The sequence below is a fragment of the Sus scrofa genome, chromosome 5 (genome assembly GCF_000003025.6).
Source record: "Sus scrofa isolate TJ Tabasco breed Duroc chromosome 5, Sscrofa11.1, whole genome shotgun sequence".
In the NCBI taxonomy this organism is placed as follows: Eukaryota; Metazoa; Chordata; class Mammalia; order Artiodactyla; family Suidae; genus Sus; species Sus scrofa.
Genome location: NC_010447.5, coordinates 18,908,789 through 18,930,590, shown reverse-complemented (window position 1 = coordinate 18,930,590; position 21,802 = coordinate 18,908,789). Strand labels below are relative to the sequence as shown.

General features: G+C 51.9%; 1 protein-coding gene across 4 annotated transcripts; it reads left to right on the top strand.

Moving 5' to 3' along the window:
* Positions 189-19,893, top strand: CALCOCO1 (calcium binding and coiled-coil domain 1). Of its 4 annotated transcripts, none has more exons than XM_021091720.1 (16): positions 189-330; positions 2,491-2,670; positions 3,002-3,104; positions 3,992-4,182; positions 6,750-6,908; positions 7,556-7,704; positions 11,520-11,610; positions 14,563-14,718; positions 14,922-15,176; positions 15,658-15,783; positions 16,242-16,337; positions 16,695-16,803; positions 17,063-17,262; positions 17,637-17,743; positions 18,117-18,188; positions 18,824-19,890. In XM_021091720.1, the coding sequence occupies exons 2-16, from the start codon at positions 2,515-2,517 to the stop codon at positions 18,999-19,001; spliced, it is 2,148 nt and encodes a 715-aa protein (XP_020947379.1). In that variant the 5' UTR covers positions 189-330; positions 2,491-2,514; the 3' UTR covers positions 19,002-19,890. The 4 variants fall into 4 exon arrangements, with proteins under 4 accessions (XP_020947379.1, XP_005652631.1, XP_020947380.1 ...); XM_021091721.1 differs by having other exon boundaries at positions 210-330; positions 2,494-2,670; positions 18,824-19,893; XM_005652574.3 differs by lacking the exon at positions 18,117-18,188 and having other exon boundaries at positions 18,824-19,893.

The following is a 21,802-nucleotide window of genomic DNA, read 5'->3' as shown; positions in this document are numbered from 1 at the left end:
CACTAACGTAGCCTGCCCCCCTCCTAAGGCATCATGGGCTGTGAAGTTCTTTGCTGGCCACACCCTCGTTCACGGTCACGGAAGTGAGAACTACGCCTCCCAGGATGCTGCTGTGAGGCCTCCCCCGCGGCCGCCCTCTACTCCGCCCTCCTTGCGCACAGACTCCTGGGTTATGTAGTCCTAGATCCGCACTGGCTCGCCGGCAAAAAGGCTCGGAGGAACCACAAACCCCAGAAGCCCTCGCGTCCACCCTTCTCCCTCCCCTCCTGGAGTCGGAGTGCTGTTTTTGTTGTTGGTGAAAGGTGAGGGAACAGCTGATCCGTCTGTGGGGTAAGAAACTTGGCCTAATTTGGGGGCGGTTTTATGGGGGGCCACCCCACTTTCAAGCCTGTGAAAGGATCATCTAAGGGAACCGGTAAAGGCGGGTGGAGGAGCGTTTGGGTGTTAACACTTTCCGTACTGGAGAAACCACCCCCACAGTTTTGAGAGTTCTTGGTCTCAGGGGGGCCGTGATCAAGGGGATACCCAGTCACTGTTCTCGCCTCCATCTCAGTCCTTCTTTATAAAGCTTGAAACGCTTAAGGGAGTTGAGGGAGGCCGAAGTCTGCTTATTCTCAGCCAGGCAAGACTTGGCCTCACAAACCTTCCCGTTCCCCTCTCCCCCAGCCACCCTCCGCCCCACCTCAATCTAAAGGCCTTTATGCCACTGAATTCCTGAAGGAAAACATTACAAGGTGTAGAATGTTAAAAGAACTCTGAAGCCCTACAGCGTGGGGGGATGAGACACCCCCCCCCCCCGCAAAGCAAACAACCGAATCAGGCTACACATACACACTTCAGGTGCCCAGTGCTCTCTTTCAGGCCTGGGGATATTTCCAGCTGTTAGGAATTTTTTTTGTAGGGAGTATATGGGGTTCCCCCGGCTTAGATCTTTGAGGACAATTCACCCCCTCCTGGAAAGCCAGAAGAATTGTATTTAGAAAAAACATGGGCTGGTTTTAAGTAAGGATTTTTCAGAGATAAAAATTCAGAGAAACCTCTTGTCCTCAATTCAGTCTCTATTTTGGAGGAAGAAGTAGCTTCTTTCTGTAGAGCTGGCCCATCTTGCCTTCTCTAAGGCGTTTTTGTCTTCTTTTAAAGTCTCTACCCACCTGACTTCAGCCTCAGTGTGGGTTTGTGGTGTTTGGGGGCGTGCATATGACTAGTGCCTGTGGCTGACACAGGAGGAAGATTAGTGAGCTAGAGAGGAGAAATGACAAGGGCCATCTCACAGGCCTGGCCTGAGGATTCTCTTGATTGTTATCCTTCTTCGTCCCACCCCCATTCTTTCCAGTGAATTTTCCCCACCTAGCTTGGAACATCTCTTCCTCTCAATCCCTCCTATAGCATGCCTCCAACTACCAATCTGAGCAGCTGGAAGGATTAAGGCACTTGGAATTAAGGCTTAGGGGAGCAGAGAGAAAATGGGTAGGGAAATACGAGAGCTGGGTTCACATAGAGTCAGACCAGTAGATTTCTAACCCTGCTCCTGGCAAGACCTGAAGAGAAGAATGTGAGGTTCTTTTGGAACTCTCTTTCCTTCTCTCAACATCATGTGTACCTTTCCCCATCCCAAGGCCCCTTACTTCAGTCTGTCCCTGCCCCAGGGGTGGGGCTTTCCTGGCTCCAGGCCCCCACATTCCATCTCCCCACAGCACCACGTTCCTGCTGAGTGTTTCACTCCACCCTTGAAGCAGCCGCCTCCAGCATTCTTGACTTCCTGGAGTAATGATTGAAAACCTGTCTTTCCTTATATCCTCCTTTTTGCTTTGTCTCTTGGATGAGAGTGCAAGCTTTTTTTTTTTTTTTTTTTTTAATCCATGGTAGATGACTGAGAGACAGAAAAATGAGAGGTCAGGGGCTTGGGAACTGGGCTATTCGTTCCCCCAGCCTTATTCCAGCTCTGAAGACTCACTCATTCCTTTCAGGGATAAGTTCAGGTGTCATAAATCATTCCCGGGTAGAGCTTGAGTGGGCAAGGAGACCCATTCAGGATGCCGGGGCGCTGCACCTCATTTGGAGTTTGAATTCAAGTGTCAGAAGATGGGTGGGTGGGAAATGGGACGAAAAGATGAGGCTGAAGCATTTGGAACGTTCAAGACTGTTAAGAGATGGAAAAGGCAAGACTAAGGGAGGCAGAGACTGAGGTTTGGTCAATGCACCTGTGAAGAGGGAGTCTCGAAATTAGAGCGATCCCTCTAGGAGGGGGTCTGTGATCAGAGAAGTTTCAGTGGGAGACAGGATGGAATCTGACCCAGAAGGCCAGACCTGTGCCCTCAAGACTAAGATTGATACCTTTAAAGGGTCCTATAACCCTCAGGGGCTGGAAACCAGATGTACCTATACCTCTAGGTATTGTGGCAGGAGCTGGGGGTAAGTAGGGACAGAGTTGGGAGGGGGGCAGAGAGGTGGAGGAGAGAGACTTTAGGGTATTAAATCGTTATTTCATAGGAGGGCAGACATCTGGAGGGCAGAATGGAAGAATCATCACTAAGCCGGGCACCATCCCGGGGTGGAGTCAGCTTTCTGAACGTAGCCCGGACCTACATTCCCAACACCAAGGTGGAGTGTCACTACACACTTCCCCCAGGCACCGTGCCCAGTGCCAGCGACTGGATTGGCATCTTCAAGGTATCCCTGGAACCCTTTTGGCTCAGGTTTAGGGGCCACGGGTTGGTTGGAGTGATTTGGGAACGATTTGGCTCCTGGCTCCTCAATCTCATGATGGCAGAAAAGAAGGGAGAAAGATGTCACAGATGACAGAGGCCATCTGTGTGAGCAAAGCCCATCTTCTCCCCGTCTTAGCCTTGCTCTTTCCTGACGCACCATCCTTCCACCTTCCCGTCTCTCACATCCTTGCCACTGCAACACCATCCTCCCCGCCCCCGGTCCCCTGCCCTTTTCCCCGCTCACAGCTGGTGGTGCCATCACCATACCCCTCTCCCACGGTGGGCTTTCACAGGTGGAGGCTGCCTGCGTTCGGGATTACCACACGTTTGTGTGGTCCTCGGTGCCTGAAGGTGTAACTGATGGTTCCCCCATCCACACCAGTGTCCAGTTCCAAGGTACAAGGGAAGGTGGAAAACCGGGAGGGACGAGTAAGGGGGTGGAAGTTTGGAAGACAGTGGTGGGCTCAGCAGATACAGAATCATGGGATTTTCACAGATTCAGGGATTCAGGCAGGGAAGGAACTGTTGAGGGCCACTAATCCCGCCTCCTACGGAATGTGGAATTAGAAGCTGGGGAAGAGAGAAAAGTGGCATCTTATATTAACCAAAAGATGGTCATTCAGTTCTGAAAGACCTGGGTTCGAATCTCAGCACTAATACTTAACAAGCTGTTCGACCTTTCGCAAGTTACTTATCTTCTCTGTATCTTAACAGTAAAAGGTGGGAGTTCCTGTTGTGGCTCAGCAGTTACAAATCCAACTAGTATCCATGAGGACACGGGATCAATCCCTGACCTCATTCACTGGGTTAAGGATCCAACGTTGCCATGGCTGTGGCATAGGCTGGCAGCTGCAGCTCCGATTCAGCTGCTAGCTTGGGAACTTCCATGTGCCGCTGGTGTAGCCCTAAAACACACATACACAAAAAAAAAAAAACAGTAAAAGGCGATGCCAGGCGTGCAGGGTCAATATAAAGATTTTAAATGATACAGATAGAGCTGTTAGCAAAATGCCTGGTACATAATGGACACCATTACCCATAAGTGGTAACTGGTATTGTGTTGTTGTTACTGAAGAGAGTAGGTTTGGGAAAGAGAGGGCTAGGCAGAAAAGAAGGAGAAGAGTATCTCAGGGATCAGAAAGAGCCTGTGGGAGGCAGAGGGGAGAGGAAAGCAGTCTGTGGCACAGGGAGCAAGGCACTGGAACCCCTTGATGATAAGACACACCAAGGAAGGGGGGACCTGCTGCGCCCTTGAGGTCCTGGGTCTGTTCTTCTTCCCGCAGCCAGCTACCTGCCCAAACCGGGAGCCCAGCTCTACCAGTTCCGGTATGTGAACCGCCAGGGCCGGGTGTGTGGGCAGAGCCCCCCTTTCCAGTTCCGCGAGCCCCGGCCCATGGATGAACTGGTGACCCTGGAGGAGACTGACGGGGGCTCTGACATCCTGCTGGTTGTCCCCAAAGCAACTGTGCTGCAGGTGAGAACAGAACAACAGAGCTACTCCCGGGCTAGGGCGCAGGAGGATAGCATCATAAGGGGCCCCTTCCCGCTTCACCCGCCCCTCACTGTAGCCTCAACCAAAGACCTCACTGGGAATTACCCAAGGCCTTGCCTTCACGACAGTCTCAGTCCAACACAGACAGACATGCACACGTAGGGTAGGAGAGCAAGCCACCCACAAGCCAGTGTCACCCAAGATTTCATAAGAACATTTTTTGCCTTCCTTCCCTCAAGGCTACATCCTGCCCTGGGCCCTCAGGGAAGATGCCAAGGGTAGAGGGAGGCTGCTTGGGGAAGGAATGTTCCAAGGAAGGGGAGGATGAGAGCTGCTTCCAGAACGAGTGAGGAGTGAGAGCAGATAGGTCGACCCAGACCTGCACCACCCAGTGACCGGAGCCACTACCCACACGTGGCTCTTGAGCACTTGAAATGTGATGGGTGTAAATTGAGATCCACTGTATGAATAAGAAACATAGTATTTTTTTTAAAAAAGAGGGAATTTCCTGGTGGTCTAGTCCCTTGGCTCTTTCACTGCTGCAGCCCAAGTTCACTCCTTGGTCTAGAAATTGTGATCCCACATTAAGCCACTGCATGCCACAGCCAAAAAAATACATGCGTGCATGGACGCATGCATGTGCGTGCACATAATTAAAAATTTTGAGAAGAATGTAAAAGATTTCGATAATTCTTTATATTGATTAAATGTTGAGATGATAACATTTTGGACAGACTGGGTTAGATAAAATATTGTTAAAATGAATTCCACATATTTCTTAGTATTTTTCTTAAGTGTCTACTTGAAAAAAAAATTTTTTTTCTTTTGCTTTTTTTAGGGCTGCACCTGAGGCATTTGGAGGTTCCCAGGCTAGGGGTCCATTTGAAGCTATAGCTGCCAGCACCACAGCCACAGCAATGCCAGATCCAAGCTGTGTCTGTGACCTACAGCACAGCTCACGGCAATGCCAGATCCTTAACACGCTGAGCGAGGCCAGAGATTGAACTCGCAACCTCATGGTTCCCAGTCGGATTTGCTTCTGCTGCACCATAACGGGAACTCCAAAATTTTTTGATGATATATGTAGCTTCTATCATTTTTCTGTTGGACTGAATAAAGAAGAATTAGGACATGGAGGCAGATGTTAGCAAGGAGGACTTCCTGAAGGAAGATGAGAACAGGGCCAGGTGGGGAGAGAGTCCATGCCCCAGACAAGAGGACAGGCCTGAGGAAGGCTCAGAAAGTAGGAACAAGTAGTTTGTGATTTCAACAAACTCCTGCCCCCTGGAACCTTCTAAACACGTGCAGTCAACACAAGAATAGAAAGAAGATGTTTATATCTTACGTAAATCAGAGATGGGTGAGCTCCTACCCACTGTTCTGTTCTGTTTTTATTCATTGTGCTCATTTAAACCTTACAGCAGGGAGTTCCCGTCGTGGCACGGTGGTTAACAAATCTGACTAGGAACCACAAGGTTGCAGGTTCGATCCCTGGCCTTGCTCAGTGGGTTAACGATCCAGCATTGCCGTGAGCTGTGGTGTAGGTCGCAGACACAGCTCGGATCCCAAGTTGCTGTGGCTCTGGTGTAGACTGGCAGCTACAGCTCCAATTAGACCCCTAGCCTGGGAACCTCCATATGCCGTGGGAGCGGCCCAAGAAACGGCAAAAAGACAAAAAAAAAAAAAAAAACTCTCTAGTTGGTTGTTTGGAGGTGTGTGTGAGATAATGCCCAGCACAGAGTAAATGCTCAATAAAGTTTAAGGACTAATACTGCTCAGGAAAAAAAAAAAAAAAAAAAAAAAAAACTTACAGCAGCCCAGGCTGAAGGATCATGTTACAGATGAGGAGAGAGACTCAGAGAAGTTCAGTGACTTGTTCAAAGTCACCTCGCTAGTAAACATTGTATTGGAGATTTAAACCCACATCTGGGGGTTCCCGTTCTGTGAGGACACGGGTTCCATCCCTGGCCTCCCTCAGTGGGTCAGGGGTTCAGTGTTGCCAGAGCTGTGCTGTAGGTCACAAATTCAGCTGGGACCCTGCATTGCTGTGGCTGTGGTGTAGGCCACCAGCTGTGATGTAGGCCGGCAGCTACAGCTCCGATTCGATCCCTATCCTGGGAACTTCCATATGCAGCAGGTGTGGCCCTAAAACGCAAAAAAAAAAAAAAAAAAAAAAAAAAGACAAATGCAGATCTGTCTGACTTCAGGACAGGAATGGTAAAATGAGGGGAGCCATCTGCTTTGTCTGTGTGAATTGAAAAAGACTTCACCAGATGAGGGGTTCCTGCAATTGCTGGGCAAAGGAGGGGCCAGGCCTTGGGTGGGAAGAGGTAAGGGGTTGGGCAGTTAGAGTGCCGCGAGCTGGTGTATCTGATGGGTGGTGGGCAGGATTCAGTCGCCTACCAGGCCTCTCCTGACACCTACTCCTACCCTGGACTGATAACTTCGCAGCCCTGAAAGGTATCTGCAGAGTGGTGGGGATGGGACCTCGCAACGGGCACTTCATGGGCAGAACCCCCCCCACCCTTTTCTCATCTTGTCCCCTGTAGAACCAGCTGGATGAAAGCCAGCAAGAGAGGAATGACCTGATGCAGCTGAAGCTGCAGCTGGAGGGGCAGGTGACGGAGCTGAGGAGCCGAGTACAGGAGCTTGAGACGGCCCTGGCAACCGCCAGGCAGGAGCACGCGGAGCTTTCGGAGCAGTACAAGGTGGGGGTTGGGCCTTTGGAGGGAGGGGCCTGGATACACACTTGGGGTCCAAAATCTGAACCCAGGGGAGACGTTAGTGGGCTGTTAAGATGATTCTGACATCAAAGATACAGATTTGGGAGTTACTGTTGTGTCTCAGCAGAAACGCATGTGCCTAGTATCCATGAGGATGCAGGTTCGATCCCTGGCCTTGCTCAGTGGGTTAAGGATCCTGCATTGCCGTGAACTGTGGTGTAGGTCACAGATGCGGCTTGGATCTGGCATTGCTGTGACTGTGGTGTAGGCCATCAGCTACAGCTCTGATTTGACCCCTAGCCTGGGAACTTACATGTGCCGTGGGTGTGGCCCTAAAAAAACCGGAAAAAAAAAAAAAAACCTACAAGTTTAAGACGTCACAAATAGGCTTCAACTGGTTATGACAGGAGCTATGTCCCAAATTTGTAGTGAGACTCAAGTTCTTGGATCACAGGAATGCTGAGTTAGGATGGAGGTGGCCATAAGCACCAGGAAGGGAATGTTTCTTTTACAAGGAAGGTGACCAGGTAGGAAGTGGATAGTCGAACGCAGGAATCCTCCTCCGAAGCCTTTGCTCCACTCTTTGAGAGATGAGTCTCACCTTCTTCCTTCCTGGGGAACCTTAATTCCAGGGGCTTGCCCGGTCCCATGGCGAGCTCACGGAAGAGAGGGACATCCTGAGCCGGCAACAGGGAGACCACGTGGCCCGCATCCTGGAGCTGGAAGAGGACATCCAGACCATCAGTGAGAAAGTGCTGACGAAGGAGGTGGAGCTGGACAGGTGAGGGGACCTCCTCGAACCCCACTATTTCCCTTCCCTTCCTGTCACCCTGGATCCCCAGCCTCCCATTTCAGGCACGCAAAACCTGGTCTCTGGAGTTCCTGTCATTGCGCAGCGGAAACGAATCCAACTAGGAACCATGAGGTTGTAGGTTCGGTCCCTGGCCCCATTCAGTGGGTTAAGGATCTGGAGTTGCCGTGGGCTGTGGTGTAGGTCGCAGACGTGGCTTGGATCTGGCGTGACTGTGGCTGTGGCTGTGGCCGGCAGCTGTAGCTCCAATTAGACCCCTAGCCTGGGAACCTGCGTATGCCGTGGGTACGGCCCTAAAAAAGACAAAGAGACAAACAAACAAACAAAAAAAAACCAAACCTGCTTTCCATCTCACATGGTTTCTCCTTCCCTTCTCAGCCTCACTCACGGTATTCTACTTATTGGGGCTATCTTTTTCTGCCAAGCTCTCTTCCATATTTCCTAACCTGTTCTGTATTCCTTGAGAAGTACTCGTGGTTACTGTTTATTGTGCGGCAGATACTAAGCAGGAGCTGGGGTGGAGGACTGGAAGAAGAGAATGGACGGAATGGCCAAGGCAAGATAGGAGAGGATGAATTTCAGATTTTACCCCAGCAAAGCATGAGATTAGACTCTGTTCTCTCTATTAGGAAATGTTAGAACTGGTGATTCAGAAATGTTACGGGATCTCTGCCCTGAAAAAAGGTACAAATCATAGAATCTTAGCAATGGGAGGAATGTAAGGTATTTAAGAGGGTATGTGAGAGAAGATCACTACCTCAAAAGGTAGCCTCTTTCTTTCTTTCTTTTTTTTTTTTTTTTCTTTTTTATGGTTGTACCCATGGCCTGCGGAAGTTTCAGGGCCAGAGATCAAACCTGCATCGCAGCAGCGACCCAAGCTGCCGTGGTGACAACACCAGATCCTTAACCTGGTGTACCGCAGGTCAACTCCAGCAACCTCTTTTCAACGTCAGACAGCCATCATTTTTATTTCTCTTATAACGTAACTACCCTTCTATAACTTTCACTCACTGGTCCTGGTTTAGACCTTTGGAGCCACATGAAATAAATTTCTTCTGCCAGACAACTATTATTTCTACCAAATAGCACAAATATTGGCCACCTCTCATTCTAGTCCTTCAGATTTTTACATCAAATGACATAATTAAGTTTCTTTCATTCATTACTGGTATAGATTTGATGGGGTTTTTTTTATTTTATTTGTTTTTATCTTTATTTTGTTTTATTTTATTTTTTTGCCTTTTCTAGGGCTGCACCCACAGCATATGGAGATTCCCAGGCTAGGGGTGTAATCGGAGCTGTAGCTGCCGGCCTATGCCAGAGCCACGGCAATGCTGGATCCTTAACCCACCAAGCAAGGCCAGGTATCGAACCTGCAACCTCATGGTTCCTAGTCGGATTCGTTAACCACTGAGCCACGACGGGAACTCCTGATGTTTTTGTTTAAAAAAAAAAACTCTTGGAGTTCCCGTCGTGGCGCAGTGGTTAATGAATCCGACTAGGAACCATGAGGTTGCGGGTTCGGTCCCTGCCCTTGCTCAGTGGGTTAACGATCCGGCGTTGCCGTGAGCTGTGGTGTAGGTTGCAGACGCGGCTCGGATCCCGCGTTGCTGTGGCTCTGGCGTAGGCCGGTGGCTACAGCTCCGATTCAACTCCTAGCCTGGGAACCTCCATATGCCTTGGGAGCGGCCCAAGAAATAGCAACAACAACAACAAAAAGAAGACCAAAAAAAAAAAAAAAAAAAAAACAAAACTCTTTAAAGGCAAAGGCATGCTGTCCAAGACCAGGAGTAAAAGGAGGGTTGATCCCTGAGGCTTCTTCAGTCCAGGATATGTTAGTCTTGCCCTGGCGAGATACTAAATGTCTAGGTTCTAAATCACGAAATAGAAAAGTAGGGATCAAACCAAGCATCTGGAAAAGATCAGGGACTGTCTACACAAGGGGTCAACAAACTATGGCCCATGTGCCAAATCCAGCCTGCCACATAGTTGTTTTTTTTTTTTTAATGGCCGCACCCATGCATATGGAGGTTCCCAGGCTAGGGGTCAAATCAGAGCTGCAGCTGCCATCCTACACCACAGCCACAGCAATGCTAGATCTGACCTACCCCACAGCTCATGGCAATGTCAGGTCATTAACCCCCTGAGCAAGAACAGGCATCAAACCCACGTCCTCATGGATGCTAGTGGGATTCATTACCACTGAGCCAGGACAGGAACTCCTGGCCTGCCACATAGTTTTGTATAGCCCACAAAGGTAAGAATGGTTTAGAGAATTTTTTTTGTTTTTGGCCAGAGCATGCAGAAGTTCTCAGGATAGGGATCAAACCCAAGCCACAGCAGTAACCAGAGCCATAACAGTGAGAACACTGAGTCCTTAACCACTAGGCTACCAGAGAACTCCCTTGACAATTTTTAATGATTGTAAAACAAAAAAATAATATTTTGTGATATGAAAATCATATGACATTTAACTCCATTATTCATAAATAAAGTTTTATGGGGCCAGCCATGTTCATTCATTTACGTATTGTCTATGACTGCTTCCACACTCCAATGGCTTGCAGAACCTAAAATATTTACCATTAGGCCTTTTACAGAAAATATCTGCCAACTTCTGATCAAAAGTTTATTGAGGGGAGTTCCTGTCGAATCCAACTAGGAACCATGAGGTTGCGGGTTCGATCCCTGGCCTTGCTCAGTGGGTTAAGGATCCAGCATTGCCATGAGCTGTGGTGTAGGTTGCAGACGCGGCTCGGATCCTGAGTTGCTGTAGGCTCTGGTGTAGGCCGATGGCTACGGCTCAGATTAGACCCCTAGCCTGGGAATCTCCATATGCCACGGGTGCGGCCCTAGAAAAGGCCAAAAGACAAAAAAAAAAAAAAAAAAAAAAAAAAAAAAAAGTTTATTGGGAGTTCCCTGGTGGTCTAGTGGTCAGGACTCAGCACTTTCACCACTGCAGCCCAGGATCAACCCCTGGTCTGGGAACTGAGATCCTACATAAAGCCACTGCATGCAAGAGCCCCACCCCAAAAAAAGTTTATCATCAATAATGACTGCTCCTTTTCTAGAAAAGGCTAGATTCTAGTCTAGATTTAGTGCAAACTGGGAAGCCACCAGCAGAACATCCCTCAAAATAATACGTATCGGAGTTCGGAGTTCCCATTGTGGCGCAGTGGTTGAGGAATCCGACTGGGAACCATGGTGTTGCGAGTTCAATCCCTGGCCTTGCTCAGTGGGTTAAGGATCCCGCATTGCTGTGGCTGTGGCGTGGGCCAGCGGCTACAGCTCCGATTGGATCCCTAGCCTGGGAACCTCCATATGCCTCAGGAACGGCTCAAGAGGGGGCAAAAAGACAAAATAAATAAATAAATAAATAAAATAATACATAGAGAGGAGTTCCCACTATGGGGCAGTGGGTTAATAATCTGGCTTGTCTCTGTGGCGGTGCTGGTTCTCTCTCCAACCCAAGCCCTTGGGTTAAGGATCTGACATTGCCACAGCTGCAGTTCCTGGCCTGGGAACTTCTATATGTTGCCGGTGTGGCCAAAAAGAAAAGCAAAGGTGATTCATAAAGATAAAAGAACAACTGTTTATTCTGGATCATGCTCTGAAACCAGGAATCTTGGGTACTTGGGGCTTAGAACTGGATCATCTTGTTGTGGGGATTTGAGCATCCCAGAGAGAAGTGGAGGCCTGGTCTAGAGGAGCCCCAACAGAAAAGTCAGAGTCCTTTGGTCCTTCTCTGGTGATCTGTTACCTGACATTGCATCCACCATTCACAGGGTTAGAGACGCGGTGAAGGCCCTGACTCGGGAACAAGAGAAGCTCCTTGGGCAGCTGAAGGAAGTCCAGGCAGACAAGGAGCAAAGCGAGGTAAGGGCTCAGAGCTGGTTTGCTTTCTCAGTTGTCTCTCCAGTGTTTACTGAGTCCCTTCTGACTGCTGGACTCTAAAGGGGATAAAAATGTAGAAAAGACACTGTGTGCACTCTCCTGGGGAATGTTGGGATTAGTCAAAGTGGAAAATAACGTCACCAGAGACATATAATAATAAAGTGTCAAGATTCCCCACAGAGGTGGATGTCAGCACATCTGGGTAGGGACATTAGAAAAGGCTTTTAGGATTTCCCGTCGTGGCGCAGTGGTTAACGAATCCGACTAGGAACCATGAGGTTGCAGGTTCCATTCCCTGGCCTCGCTCAGTGGGTTAAGGATCTGGCGTTGCCTTGAGCTGTGGTGTAGGTCACAGACGTGGCTCAGATCCCACGTTGCTGTGGCTCTGGCGTAGGCCGGCGTCTACAGCTCCGATTAGACCCCTAGCTTGGGAACCTCCATATGCCATGGGAAGCGGCCCTAAAAAAGACCAAAAAAAAAAAAAAAAAAAAAAAAAAGGCTTTTAAAAAGGGCATAAACTAGCTTGGCATGTTCAAACTTTTTTAGCAGTAGAAACTTTTCCTCCCCGCCACCCTAATTACATCTTAGGTGGAACCTCACTGAATGAGTAAGAGCCATGTATTATTACTCTAAATTTACTTTTATAAATTCAACATTTACTTATAAAGTAACAAAAGCAATTAGGTAGTTTGAGCTATACCAAACTTTGAAATTGGAGGTTATGGAGGACTGTTCTGTGAGCCTCAGCAGCTAATGTGTTTCTGTAACCTGTTGGGGTTGTGCCGTATTCAGAGCACCCTGAGCACCCTGAGTCTCATGCAGAAGCAGATGCAAATGATAACAATTTTTAAGCTGTCTACCTTGCGATCTGTTTGCTCTTCACTTCAATAGAAAATATGATCAATGGGAGTTCCCATCGTAGCTCAGTGGTTAACGGACCTGACTAGCATCCATGAAGATGAGGGTTCGATCCCTGGCCTCACTCAGTGGGTCAAGGATCCAGTGTTGCAGTGAGCTGTGGGGTAGGGCACAGACGTGGCTCAGATCTGGCGTTACTGTGGCTGTGGTATAGGCCAGTGGCTAGAGCTCTGATTTGACCCCTAGCCTGGGAACCTCCATATGCCTTGGGTGGGGCCCTAAAAAGACAAAAGGACAAAAAAGAAAAAATATGATGGAAACTTTCTCCTGAGGTTTGCACAAAAATGAATTAACCTGGATGCACATGAGTGGATTGATGGTCTCCAGTGTGTTAACTTGTAAGTTTGTACATTGTTTTTTTAACCTAATTTTTCATAATTTAGGAGAAGTTGAAACCAGATATTTGCAGAATCTCTAAATGGCTTCATCAGAACCCTAGGCTTCTGCGGAAGATGGTTTGAAAACCATTTGCTCAGTAGGAAAGAGCAGGTAGAATTTGAGATGAAAGGGAGACCATCCTAGGACAAGAAGAAGCATGAGCGAAGGCATAGCATCTAGAACACTCAGGGCAGATGAATGTGTGGGCGTAGAGTTTGAAGTAAGGCCTAGGTTTGTCTTGAGTTTAGACTTTATCTGCTAAGTAGTGAGAGGCACGGATGATTTTTTTGTGTTTGTCTTTTTGCCTTTTCTAGGGCCGCTCCTGTGGCATATGGAGGTTCCCAGGCTAGGGGTCTATCGGAGTTCTACGCCAGAGCCACAGCAACACGGGATCCAAGCCGCATCTGCAGCCTACACCACAGCTCACAGCAACGCTGGATCCTTAACCCACTGAGCAAGGCCAGGGATCAGACCTGCAACCCCATGGTTCCTAGTCGGATTCGTTAACCACTGAGCCATGACTGGAACTCAATGGATGATTTTCAAGTGGAGTATGTGTACCTAAAAAGATTAAAGTGATCGACTCATGGGGAGTTCCCTTGTGGTGCACTGGGTTAAGGATCCAGCATTGTCACTGCTATGGGTTCGATCCCTGGCCCAGAAACTTTCATATCTCCTGGGCATGCCCGCCCCCCCCAAAAAAGTGATTGCCTTGGAGAAAATAAACGATTTTCAGCAGTCCAAGCAAGAAATGATCAAAGCCCGAGCTAACGAGATCATGGCAACAGTAGAAAAGAGAAAATGACTGTGAACAAGATGGAGGTTGAAGAAGCATCCATTCTGGAGTTCCAGTTGTGGCCCAACAGTAATGAACCCAACCAGTATCCATGAGTATGCAGGTCTGATCCCTGGCCTCGATCAGCGGGTTAAGGATCCAACATTGCTATGAGCGGTGGTGTGATTCACAGACTCGGATCCTATGTTGCTGTGGCTGTGGTGTAGACCAGCAGCTGCAGCTCCAATTCAGCCCCTAACCTGGGAACTTACATATTCCTCAGGTGTAGTCCTAAAAAGCAAAAAAAAAAAAAAAAAATCATCCATCCTATGGGCTGCTAGGGAGAGAACAGAAGCTATGTATGGCACCAGGGTATACAGCCTGAAGTCTTAGAAAATAGTACCATGGACAGAAACAGCAGCGGCAAGGACCAGGGTGGAGTAGGAGGTAGAATGTGCTGAGTGCGGGGGACCTGCAGGACACCCAGATTGAGTTTTGATCTGAAAGAAAGTTTGAGGGAGTTCTTCCGGCACAGCGGGTTAAGGATCCCACATTGTCACTACAGCTGTGGGGTGGGTTCGATGCCACGGACAAAGCCGAAAGAATAACTAAGTGGGGAAGCAGAGATAGGGCATAGGAAGCCTAGACTTGAGTAAGATCCCAGGCTGTGCCACTGGAGACGCTGGGTTGGTCAGGATTGGGTCACTTGGCCTTCAGAACCCAAGAAGGGCTGGCCAGGGCCCAATGCTCCAGTGTGTGTTAAATCTGAGGAGTGGAACCCTGGCCTCTCATCACAGAGGCCCACCCCCCTGGCCACCCCCAAATACATCTACTTTTCCTCACCTTCTCTCCTCCTTCATCAGGCCGAGCTCCAGATGGCACAACAGGAGAACCGTCGCTTGAATTTGGAGCTGCAGGAGGCCAAGGGCCGGCAGGAGGAGCAGAGCGCTCAGGCCCAGAGACTGAAGGACAAGGTGGCCCAGATGAAGGACACTCTGGGCCAGGCCCAGCAGCGGGTGGTGAGTGAAGCCCCTGGGCAGCGGAAGTAGAGAATGTTCCAAGAGCTGGTTGTTGACGGGTCTGGGGGAAGAGACATGGCTCAAGCCTCAGCAACCCAGGCCTGAGTCCTGATGCGGTGGGGGAGAGGCAGGAGCCTGGCTGCCGTCATGCTTCTCAAGTGACTCACTGGGACCCCTGATCCCATCTCCTCCTTTCTCCTGAGGCTGAGTTGGAGCCCCTGAAGGAGCAGCTTCGAGGGGCCCAGGAGCTTGCAGCCTCGAGCCAGCAGAAAGCCACCCTTCTTGGGGAGGAGCTGGCCAGCACAGCGGGAGCCAGGGACCGCACCATAGCCGAGCTGCACCGCAGCCGCCTGGAAGTGGCCGGAGTCAACGGCAGGCTGGCCGAGCTCAGTCTGCACTTGAAGGAGGAGAAGAGCCAGTGGAGCAAGGAGCGAGCGGGGTTGCTGCAGAGTGTGGAGGTAGAGGGCTGGGGGGACCCCCTGGCTGCTACCTCCTGCCCCCACCCCAACCCCTGTGTGGTCGGATCCCCTGAGAGGAGAGAAACGGGGGTGAGAAGCTCCGAGGACTAGGGGTGGGGAGGGGCTGTGAGCGAGGTACATGCACCACTAGGTGCGGCCCCTCCCTGGGTGGAGTGGCCAGATCCTGCTCCCCGCAGCACCTGCCGTGGTTATCATGTTGATTCAGACATTCATCACTCTAGGCACCCGGCCCTGCTGTGCTGCCCATTCCTGATCGCCTTCACTGGCCGGAGGCAGGGGTTGGGGGGGCCTTCCTCTTCTTGGGAGTGGGGCTCACAGAGAATGAGGAAGGCAAGAAGGGGAAGCCGCTCCAAAATACCCCCTTAAATGAGGAAGAGACACAGCGAGGCCGGTGCTCTTGCCAGCCGCCTCCCTTTTCCTTCACCTTTACCCTCCCGTGTTCCTTTTCGGCGCCTCCTAGGCAGAGAAGGACAAGATCCTGAAGCTGAGTGCGGAGATACTGCGACTGGAAAAGGCAGTGCAGGAGGAGAAGACCCAGAACCAAGCGTTCAAGACTGAACTGGCCCGGGAAAAGGACTCTAGCCTGGTGAGGTGCCCGGCCACCTGAGGGTCCCGCGCCAGCACATCCCGGGGCATCGGCGCCCCTTCCTATCTGGGCCACAGGCTCCCCCCAAGTGCTAGGTGTTCGCATCTCTGTTGGCCGCCATCCCCCATGCACGCCCGAGACCGTGTTGCCGTGTCCCTTTCAGCTCTGGGTACACATTCTGGGCCCAGTAGGGATGACTTGGGAGAACTCTGGAGTGCCCCTGCTATGACCCCAGCCCAGAGGCAGTCACTCAGGTTGCCCCTCAAGAGGCGGAGACTAGGACTCAGATAAGTGGGGGACAAGACAAGGAATCACAGAAGAGTGACAGGGCCTCCCCTGTGTGTGTCGGGGTGGGCCCAGAGGGTCGTGGTTCTAGATTGTCGTGTCCAGGTTCCTAGAGCCCAGGTTCTGGGAGGTCCATTGCAGGCTCCAGATTCCATCTGGCCCTCTCCCCGCAGGTGCAGTTGTCAGAGAGTAAGCGGGAGCTGACGGAGCTGCGGTCGGCCCTGCGCGTGCTCCAGAAGGAGAAGGAGCAGCTTCAGGAGGAGAAGCAGGTGAGAAGCCATAACTCAGGGCCCCCGGACGCCAGAGTGGAGGATGTGAGGGCAAGAAGCTTTGTATCTTCTTGTCACTTCCTGACTTAAACGCCGGTATCTGTAAGAGGCTACAACTGGGACTATGGATCCTCTTATTAGCTGACTTGGCGGGACAGGGCAGGGTTGCTGGGGCAAGAAGGGGTGACAGGACTCCAGGGGGGTGGGTGGGGGTGATGATCTTCCTTAACGTTCGGCGAAGGCATCTAATCCCGAGGAATGCAGAGTTCTTCCTGGACGCCAGGGAAGCCCCTGCAGGGCTGCACAGTTCCCGTCTTCCCAGCCTCTCTCTCTTACCTCTTTCCTTCCCACCTCCAGGAACTGCTGGAGTACATGAGAAAGCTGGAGGCCCGCCTGGAGAAGGTGGCAGACGAGAAGTGGAGTGAGGACCCTGCCACAGAGGACGAGGAGGCCGCTGCAGGCCTGAGTCTGTACACATCCCACCCTCCCCGACCCCCACTCGCACCCCCGTCTTATGCTGCCTCTCCCCCGTTCTACTCCCCGTGATGGGAAAGCTCCACGTACCCCCTCTGGGAGCTGCCTCTGCCTTCTCCGTTTTGTCTTTTTCCTTCCCCAGCCCCAGACCCTGATTAGTTTAACTGTATCCCTCTTCCAAGAATCCAGAGCTGATCCCACCCTCTAACGCCGTGTCCCTCTTTCTTCTGTGCCCCCTCCCTCGCCTGCAGGCTGCCCGGTGGCTCTGTCAGACTCGGAGGACGAGTCTCCAGAAGACATGAGGCTCCCGCCCTATGGCCTGTGTGAGCGTGGAGACCCCGACTCCTCCCCTGCGGGGCCACGAGAGGCTTCTCCCCTGGTTGTCATCAGCCAGCCAGCTCCCATTGCTCCCCACCTCTCAGGGCCAGCCGAGGACAGTAGCTCTGACTCGGTGAGCAGAGAGGGGACATGGAGCAGGGGCAGGACCAAACCCAAGTGGCCCAGCCTCCAGAGCAGGGAGTCTTAGCCGTACGGGGCTGTCTTTGTTCTTAGGGGAGCGGAGGCAGGCCCAGGCCCTCTCCAAGGCCACGTAGTGGATACCAGCCCAAAACCCAGTCTCGCTCAGTAGCCTCACCGCTGCCAGCCCCTCCCCACGCTCATTCTCTTCTTGTCCATCGGCCCCCATCAAAACCCTTCTGCCCACTCTTACCACGGCCCTCCCTGAACAATCCCAGTCCACACTGTTCTTCCCTCACCTGGCCCAGTGAGCTGCTCCCCCATCTTGGGTCAGCACCCCAAACTCAACCCTATCCCTTTGGTGCCCAGGAGGCTGAAGATGAGAAATCAGTCTTGATGGCAGCTGTGCAGAGTGGCGGTGAGGAGGCCAACCTGCTACTTCCGGAACTGGGCAGTGCCTTCTATGACATGGCCAGGTGAGTGCCAGAGAGGGAGGGTGGCAGGAAGGTGGGAGGATGCCCACAGGAAGGGCATCCAGGTGAACAGTCCCAGCCCAGAGGAGAGGAGTTCTCCTGTGGTGCAGCAGGTTAAAGGATCTGGTGTTGTCACTGCAGCGGCTCAGGTTGCTGCTGTGGCACGGGTTCGATCCCTGGCCTGGGAACTTCTGTGTGCTGGGTGCAGCCAAAAGAAAAAAAGAGAAAAAAGAGGAGATACAGTTGTGGTTGACACAGAAAATGACCCACCGCCCCAAATCATAGGTGCCTTCAAGTGATCCTCCCCCATTCCGCCCAATGCACGCGTGCACTCACTCAGAGGTCCCGCCTTTAACTGGCTTCTGTGTTGTTCTAGCACCATCTTCCGAGGAGCCCAAATTGCCCTGCATCCCCTCTCTCCTGCCCCTACCCCTTCCCCTACCACCGGGTAAGTATGTAGGCGCCATTGGGGGAGGAAGGGAGGTGACCAAGGCCCCTAGGGACAGGAATAGAGAGAAGATGGGGGTCCAGCCTCCATCTGGTCCCCCCTGAGATGCTGTCCTCCCTGCGGGCCCTCTTGGGCGGGGGATTCAGGTATCAGATTGCCCCCCTGCCTTCCCTTTTCTCCCCCCAGGGCAAGAGGGGACAGCAGGGGCAGGAGGCAGAGAGGTTTTAGCATCCAGCCCCCAGCTTTGCCTGCACGGGAGATGGGCTCAGGGCCGGGAGGGGTGATGCTGTCATCCTTCCAGGCTGGAGCAGGAAGATGAAGGACGATGTCAGACTCATTTTCAGCCTCATTAGGCAGCAGACAGAGATGGAGGGAGGAGAGCAGGAGCTTGGGGGATGGGCTCTGCACTAGAGCGACCAGCAGGGCCCAAAGAAAAGAGGGCACAGGGAGCCGGGAAACTAAGGCTTCCATTGCGGGACAGAGAAAGAGAGAGAGGCTGGAAGAGGGAGCCCCCGGGACGCTGCATTGGGAACAGGGTCACTGGGAGCCCAGGTGTGTGGGTCCCCCTCGCCGAGGTCTGCAAGCCAGGACGGCAGCCGAGCACTGACCCTCCCCTCTCCCCCGTCTCTCTCTAGTGGCTTTGCGGTGGGTCCCTTGTCAGAGGCCGGCCCTGGGGGCCCTGCCACCCCCCCGTGGAAGGAGTGCCCCATTTGTAAGGAGCGCTTCCCAGCTGAGAGCGAGAAGGATGGCCTGGAGCACCACATGGACGGACACTTCTTCTTCAGCACCCAGGACCCCTTCACCTTCGAGTGATCCCCCTCCCCAGTACATGCACAAGTACACACTTACACACACATGCACACACTCATGCATCGCCCTACGCTTAGGTGTCACGCCTCTCTTCCCACATGCTCAGCTCCATGATATTCTGTTGCCAGAGAACCGCTCGTGTGTGGTTTCATCCAAGCTCTCCAGCTTCACCCTCTCCTTCCTGGCTCTTCTGTCCAGGCAGCGACTCCTTCTTGGAAGCAGTGGCTGAGTTCACCCCCTGAAAGCGGTTTTGGAGGAACCAAGATAGAGGAAGCCTTCTCCAGGGGGGTGGAATCTCCCCCTCCTGGCCCTGGTTGCTCTGTCACTCACACCTGCCACTGTCCCCCCCCCACCACTGCACGCACACTCACACACTCACACACACTCTCCCATGCCCCGAAGCCAGTTCCTGGGGCGCCACACCCTCCCTTGTTTGGGGTCCATGTTTGTTTACCAGAGTTTTTTCTGGGGCCCCCCTTGATATCATGACGTCTCCAGGTCATTTCCGGTTCTGAGCTGCCCTGGTTCCTCCTTCCGTGCCCCACTGCCTTCTGCTCCCATCCAGCCTTTCCCACACCAGTAGATATTAAGTTTGGAGGTTTCTTTTGTATTTTGGAGGTTTTCTGTGATCTATCTCCTGTCCCTCTCTCCTACCCGCCCCCCACCCCCAGTCCTCACATGGAAATCAATAATGCATTTGTGCCTTCTGTGAGAGATGGGGGGACAAATGGTCCCAGGTGTCCCCACTTCCCAGCCCTCCCTCCCTCCCTCCCTCTCCAGGTCCCCCCTCAGCAATAAGAGCTTCCCTCCACCGTCTCCCTCCCCTCCCTGTAGTTGGACAAATATATTTATATGATATGTATAACTATTCTAATAAAATGTGTTCTTATCACGAGGAGTGTCTAGAGCAAAGAAGGTCAAGACCTCTGGCTCTTAGACCTTGGTGGGCAGGGGAGGGACACCCCCCCACACATCTCCCTCTCCTCCCACACACACACACCCCTGCCAGGGCTGCCTCCTGGCGCCTTGGCAGTGCCTTGGCATGCTGGCCACCTCCAGCGAGAAGAGAGGAGGGAGGGACTTTTGTCTCAAGTGGGGGCTCTGGCTTGGGGATACTGCAGTTGCAGGAGGGGGCAAACTAATGGGGAAGGGAAGGGTTTAGACCCTGGGGTGGGGCAGCATGGAGCCTGGGGTACTGGGCTAAGGTGCCAGCCTTGGAAGTGGGAGGAGGTTTCCACTGCGGAGACCTCCCTCCAAAGCAGCCACCACTGTAGCTTGAGCCAAAAGGAAGGCATTGCTCCTGTTAAGAATACACACCTTTGAGTATCCACTTCGTAAAAAATGTCCTAAGCCCCCTACCTCTAAAGATCATTTGAATTCCTCCCATCCCTGCCTCCCTCTCTCCCTCTTGCCGTCTCCACACACCCATATTTACACACTGACTCCACTGTCACCAAAATACATTCATCCACTCTAACCAGCTTCACAGTCTAGACAGACACACACACAGCATCATAAAGCACGTATTAAGGACCTGTGTGCTCACCAAGGCTCTCAGCAATGCCTGACATGAGCCGTGCCTTTAGCCCCCCGTTCTCCATCCCTGTGGCTTCCTTATCAGCTACCCCCCATTCCCTCCGGGGCCCCTGGGTGGGCCCCCCCCCACCATCCCCTCTCTCCATCCACCTGAAACCCTCCTGCTCACCCTCCTTCCAGCCCCACCTGGATGACATCTTACATCCTTCCTTCTTCCCTCACGTTGCTGTCTCCTAGCAACCCCATCTCGTTCCCTGAATCCCTTCCAAGGAAATTAGAGATAATGGATCTCTCCTCTCTCCATCTCAACTCCTCTTTATTGATCCTCCTTTAATGAAAGTTAATTATAACAATGATTTAATTAATAGAATCCCTCTCTTCCTTTATTGCTTCCCGTATTAAGACTATTAATAAATACGAGCTGGGCTGACAGAGGCATCCATCACCCGCCTGGGATTCCCCCCATCCCTCCTTGTTCCCTCCCCTCTATCCCCTCCCTCTCTTGGCCTATAAACTTGCTGGGGTAGTGGGGGTTAATCAGAGAGGAATTATGAGCCAACAGCCCCAGCAGGAGGTGCCTTTAATGAAATCACATGTGATTTATGTCTGGGGGAGGTTGGGGAGGAAAGAATCTGGAACCCAGACATTCTACTTCCAGAAGGGTGGCCCCCTGCTAGTGCAAAAGAGGAGGAAGATAGAGAGACCAGGGCCTTAACTTCCTCCCCACAGTCCCTGCAAAGCCACACACACCCTGACGGGGGAGCCGCATATGTACCTGCCCAAGGCCAATGACACAGAGGCTGCCAGACTAAAGCGCTTCTAAGGACTGCAGTGTGGTTCATTCTCACCTCTTTTCTTTCTGCCCAGCCCCGTTTGGGGGTTTTTTGCGGGGAGGGTGGTTTTGTTTGGCAGCACCCACTGCATGCAGAAGTTCCTGGGCTAGGGATGCAACCTGCACCACAGCAGTGACTTAAGCCACAGTAGTGACAACACTAGATCCTTAACCACTAGGCCACAAGGGAACTCCCCCAGTCCAGTTTTGCTTCACCTTCCCAAACCTGCCCGGCACTTCCCTCCTCCATGAAGCCCCCCAGGCCCTCAGCAGACTCCTCGACCTAGGTATCTAGAACTTCCAGATGTTCCGTTCTCTGCTCTTCGTATGTCTTCTGGTGTCCAGTCTGCACCTTCAGACTTGGGGTGGCCCGGAAATTTAGAGCCAGGTCTCTACCTCGCTTATGATTTGCCTACTCCAGGGTCAGGGGCATGAC

Coding starts and splice junctions, on each gene's coding strand:
- CALCOCO1 (XM_021091721.1), top strand. CDS start 2,515: ATGGAAGAATCATCACTAAGCCGGGCACCATCCCGGGGTGGAGTCAGC. Junction 14,719..14,921: donor GCCAGGCCCAGCAGCGGGTG/GTGAGTGAAGCC, acceptor CTTTCTCCTGAG/GCTGAGTTGGAGCCCCTGAA. Junction 15,177..15,657: donor GGTTGCTGCAGAGTGTGGAG/GTAGAGGGCTGG, acceptor GGCGCCTCCTAG/GCAGAGAAGGACAAGATCCT.